Source organism: Hippocampus comes, unplaced genomic scaffold (assembly GCF_001891065.2).
Source record: "Hippocampus comes isolate QL1 unplaced genomic scaffold, H_comes_QL1_v1.1 scaffold39, whole genome shotgun sequence".
Classification (NCBI taxonomy): domain Eukaryota; kingdom Metazoa; phylum Chordata; class Actinopteri; order Syngnathiformes; family Syngnathidae; genus Hippocampus; species Hippocampus comes.
This window is the reverse complement of record NW_017842054.1, coordinates 2,059,207-2,063,715: the sequence shown is the minus strand read 5'-3', so window position 1 is coordinate 2,063,715 and position 4,509 is coordinate 2,059,207. Positions and strand designations below refer to the sequence as shown.

The 4,509-nt window shown below is 46.6% G+C and overlaps 2 protein-coding genes across 3 annotated transcripts in view; one reads left to right on the top strand and one right to left on the bottom strand.

Annotated features, from left to right (window-relative positions):
* LOC109510077 (kinesin-like protein KIF20B) overlaps positions 1-2,024 on the bottom strand; it is a 2,833-nt gene extending 809 nt beyond the window's left edge. Inside the window, exons 1-3 of the mRNA XM_019860134.1 lie at positions 1,790-2,024; positions 1,142-1,267; positions 98-253 (exon numbers count right to left, since the gene is read on the bottom strand). Coding sequence (XP_019715693.1) covers positions 98-253; positions 1,142-1,267; positions 1,790-1,798 — 291 coding nt within the window. The 5' untranslated portion in view covers positions 1,799-2,024. The remainder of the gene's footprint in view (positions 1-97; positions 254-1,141; positions 1,268-1,789) is intronic.
* LOC109510074 (high affinity choline transporter 1-like) overlaps positions 1-4,509 on the top strand; it is a 21,709-nt gene that overhangs the window by 10,161 nt on the left and 7,039 nt on the right. Inside the window, exons 1-6 of one of the 2 annotated variants that reach the window (XM_019860130.1) lie at positions 251-542; positions 2,520-2,724; positions 2,851-2,967; positions 3,603-3,758; positions 3,936-4,084; positions 4,175-4,318. In XM_019860130.1, the coding sequence (XP_019715689.1) occupies positions 2,541-2,724; positions 2,851-2,967; positions 3,603-3,758; positions 3,936-4,084; positions 4,175-4,318 (750 nt within the window). In that variant the 5' untranslated portion in view covers positions 251-542; positions 2,520-2,540. Of the gene's footprint in view, positions 1-250; positions 543-2,519; positions 2,725-2,850; positions 2,968-3,602; positions 3,759-3,935; positions 4,085-4,174; positions 4,319-4,509 lie in introns of those variants that run through there. The other variant, XM_019860131.1, reaches the window with a different exon arrangement.

Here is a 4,509-nt window from a genome sequence, read left to right as displayed (position 1 = left end):
GCAACATGCGGGGGGGGGGGAAACAACACCCAAAGGAATGCAAGGAATATTACATGACAACTCTCGACCATGCCGATTTAAGACCAGGGTAGCTCACCAGCTCGGCCTGCCGGGCCAGGTATTGCTCTCGGTCCTCCGCAAACTTCTTCATTTCCTGGTTGCGGTTGTCCTCCGCCTCCTTAATTTGACCAATCAGCGCCATCTTCTCCTCCCGCCACTTTTGACGTTCTGTCAGGTGCTTCTCCTCAAACAGCTTGGCGAGAAATCAGTCACAAGACAGTCGAAAATTGTTCTCAAGAATGCACCGGGAATAAGTCATGGGTTAAAAGCTCTTGTTCTGGTGTCATCGCATCGCATGGCTGACAAGGGGTGGAGACATGCGACAATTGGCACGGAGAAGCTTGGCATGGTTCAAAGGCAGTCAAGTGAGGTCCGAAGGACAGACGCTCTCATCTAAAGTTTCGACTCGGCCACGTGGACAGTTTTGTTGAAGAAAAAGACGGGAGCAGCAAACATCTGCCGTCGGTCTTTTGCAGCACAAGGTAAGCTGACGCTTATCACTCCACCGTGTTGTTGATCAAGAAACATCCAGAGCGGGTTGCAATCACATCTTTACTGAATCTGCGCAGACTTTTCCGCCATTCTGGGAACTCAAACACTTGGAAGGTTGCCATGCCGACAGGTCGGCAACACCCCTCGCGACATGTTTTTGTAAATTTGCGCAACGTACTAAGGGGACCTTTAACTCTGGTGCAAGTTCACCTTATTATTCACCGTGTTAAGCAAACATAAATAGTTTGACTGCACTACTTTTCAACAAACGATATGCAAACAGTTTCAAGAGCAAAATGAAACCGTCAAATGAATGGCTATCATTTGAGAATTAATGATTATTAAATAAACAAACAAACAAACAACTATTTCCCCAACAAGTGAATTAAAAAAAAAAGTGCAGATAGATATTTCATCCATGAGGGAAATCATGATGCTACAAAAGGTAAGCGTGCGTGTGTGTGTGTGTGTGTGTGTGTGTGTGTGTGCGTGTGTGTGTGTGTGTGTGTGTCCATGACACGCGGTCCAGGTGTTAAACAGTGGTGCTAGTAACCCTTTGACAGTCAATCAATAACTTCCTGCAGTTTACCGTGATGTTCTGGTGAGCGCTTATCTCTTCGTCTTTGGCCAGCTGGAGGTCACGTGACAAGGCCTCGGCGCACTGGCTCGCGTGGCCGGCGTTTTGCTGTCTCAGCATCTCCTTCACTTTGTCCACCTCGGAGCAAACACAAGACGGCGATGAGTGCTGTCATCTCATTGTTTCTGCTGAGCAAGTTTGGACAACAAGTTGCGACTCTACCCTCCCTGCGGCTTAAACAACGTGCGGCTGTTTACAGATTTTTCTTGATGCTGAATAGCTAATGAGGTGCTTATTTTTCACTGCAAATGTTTATTCAAAGGACTTATGTAACTTGCTCTATGAAAACGTACAATTCTCAACTAAACTCAAGCGTATTTCTTGAGCACTTTAAAACGACCACCGTGTTTCAAGATTTGAAAAAAAAATGTATCGGGAGCCATTGAAGGGATGCCAGCGTAGGAGCTATGTGCTCCCTCTCATGAGTACCAGTCAAGAGGCGAGCAGCAGCATTCTGGACCGACTGGAAATCCCTCATGGAGGATTGGCTGACTCCAATCAGCAACTGGTTGTTCGTATGGCTGCACAGCTTCTTTCGGAGGTCCGAAGAGTTCTCTTCCTTCCTTCTTTCGACAGCGTCTCGAAAGTTTTCACACTCACCTGGTACATCGCCTTGACACATTATAGAGCAGAAGGATATATCCGAAGAGAAATGTGGAAGAAAAGTCCGCAAAATTAGGCAAACGTCACACAAGAACGCTCGCACCCATCAGAACAGGACAACAGCAGTCAAGGAAACGGAATGGCGCTCCCAGTTTGAAACGAGCCAATCACAATAACACTTTTTCTTCTTTTACTCCGATTAGTTCGCTTTAATTTGTGCTCCTGACCCCTAGTGGAAATATTTTTAAAGGCGCCACCAGCACCGTCGAGTGAGCTGCTTGCCCCCCTTTCAGTGTTTTAAAATTACATTTGTGAAGGATTCGTTCTCATTTTTATTTTAAATTCATGAAAAGTTATGAGGCTGAAATCAGTGGCTTGTTTATTTGTCTTTCTGTGGCAGGAAGTTAAAATTAACCGAAAGCGTTCAGAGGTCAATAATCATTTTAAAAAAATATATTCTAGAGCTGCTTTGTGTGTCGCTCAGTTATGCACTTTGCACATATTTGCACATCTATTTATGTGAAAAAAAATTACCTTTTCCAAAGTTGTAAAAATGAGCTTGATTGGACACGGGAAAACGACAGCATGTGGAATTTACCGATATTGGGATGCTCTTCCACACCCTCCGTTGAAAAAAAACCCAACTTGACGAATATGTTTGTTGGTGGCAGCAAAAATTTAGATGACCAGAAGAATGGTCACACTATTTTTTTTTTTTTTTTTCCAGAGAGGCATCTTTCAGTCCAAGATGGCCGCCAACATTCCGGGCATCATCTCCATGGTGTTCTTCTACGCACTGGTCCTCGGCATCGGGATATGGGCGTCTGTCAAGTCCAGGAGGGAGAAGCGCAAGCAGGTGAGCGGCACCTTGGAGATGTCGTTGCTTGGCAACCGTAGCATCAGCCTACTGGTGGGGGTCTTCACCATGACAGGTGAGCATCTTTGCACGCAACTTTCCATCTTGTTTTGGTTTTTTTTTTCGTTTTTTTGGAGAGGTGGGGGGGTGGGGGTGGGGTTCCCCGCAGAGTCAGCGTGCTTGTTGTTCTTCCTTCCCGAAGCCACGTGGGTCGGAGGCGGCTTCATCGTGGGTCTAGCCGAGATGGTGTACACACCCTCCATGGGCGCGGCCTGGGCCACCGCTCTCACGCTGGGATACAGCACATCCTTTATTATTGGTAAAAAATAAAAATAAAAAATCATTGTGTAAATATATATTCATATTAAAAAATAAAAAATAATAATAATGATGATTATAATTTGTATTGCACTTAGCTAATTTAATCATTGAAAAAGGGCTATGCAGTGGTGCCTTTAGATAAAAGTGACTCTTTTCTTCGTGTTCTGTTTAATGTTGTTATGTACAATCAAGTGCTATTCTTCTTGCGAAAAAAAAAGTACAAAAATTATCGGTAGTTTCTCGGGGCGGGTGGCTGACATTGTGATGCGAGCATGGCCATACAAAAAAAGACAAAAAAAAAAAAACTTGGATCTCAATGCACCGCTGCATGGAAGAGGTTAAATTTGTCTCAGCTTCCCCGTGAAACTAGAAGTGGGAAGCTAAGACTTTTCAGTCAGACCTTTTCAGACCAGATAGAAACTGACTCCAATTAATTTTGTCAACTGGCTGCTTCAAATAGAATCACCTCTGCAGATAGATTTTTGGAGTAGATATCGAGTCAACGTAAACATGTACCTGCATCCAGATGATTTTATTTCGTGCAACCTCTTGCAAAATGAAATGGAGTCAATTCAGCACAGCTTTTTTATTTCCCGACGGCTGATTGCCAAGATGATGTTGGCTCTCCACCAGGCGGGCTGGCGTTCGCTGGGCCGCTGCGCGCAACCCAATGTGTCACCATGATGGATCCCTTCCAGCGCAAATACGGCAAAGGCCTGACGGCCGTCTTCAGCTGCACCTCGCTCTTCCTTGACGTCTTCTGGGTCCCTTCCACCCTCACCGGCCTGGGTGATTCGCACGCAACGCATGCACTCACACAAGCTTGCATCGTGACACGCAGACACATTGACACACGCGTTACTTCTCCATTAACCCACTGACAAACTTACACACTGACACACAGACCAAGCACACGTACAAAATGTCCCCGTCGTAACATAGCGTGGTGTGTGTGCGTGCTTTCAGGTGTGACCATGAGCGTGGTCCTGGACATGTCGTTCAGCGTGTGCATCTGGATCTCGGCTTGCGTGGCCATCACGTACACGCTGTTGGGCGGCCTCTACTCGGTGGCCTACACCGACGTCATCCAGCTGCTCCTCATCTTCTTCAGCCTGGTGGCAAACAACCCGTCACCCCTCACTCACTCACAGACTGACCGCTTGCTCACTAATTGCGTGTGTGTGCATGTGTGTACGTTCGTATAGTGGCTGTGCGTTCCGTTCGCAGTGTCCAATCCTCACGTGGCGCCCATCGGTTCCACGATGATGAACAACACGCTGCATGCGCCCTGGTTCGGCGACTGGAACGTCAGCAACATATGGATCCTCATGGATAACTACTTCTTCTTGGTGAGTGAGTGGAGGCACTCACACGTAGACAAACACGCATGCATACACACGCGCAATCTCTCACACACACACGCACACATGCAATGAGTGAGTAACACGCCCCTTTTCAGGGCACACAAGTACTGAGCTGTGTGTGTGTGTGTGTGTGTGTGTGTGTGTGTGTGTGTGTGTGTGTGTGTGTGTGGGTGTGT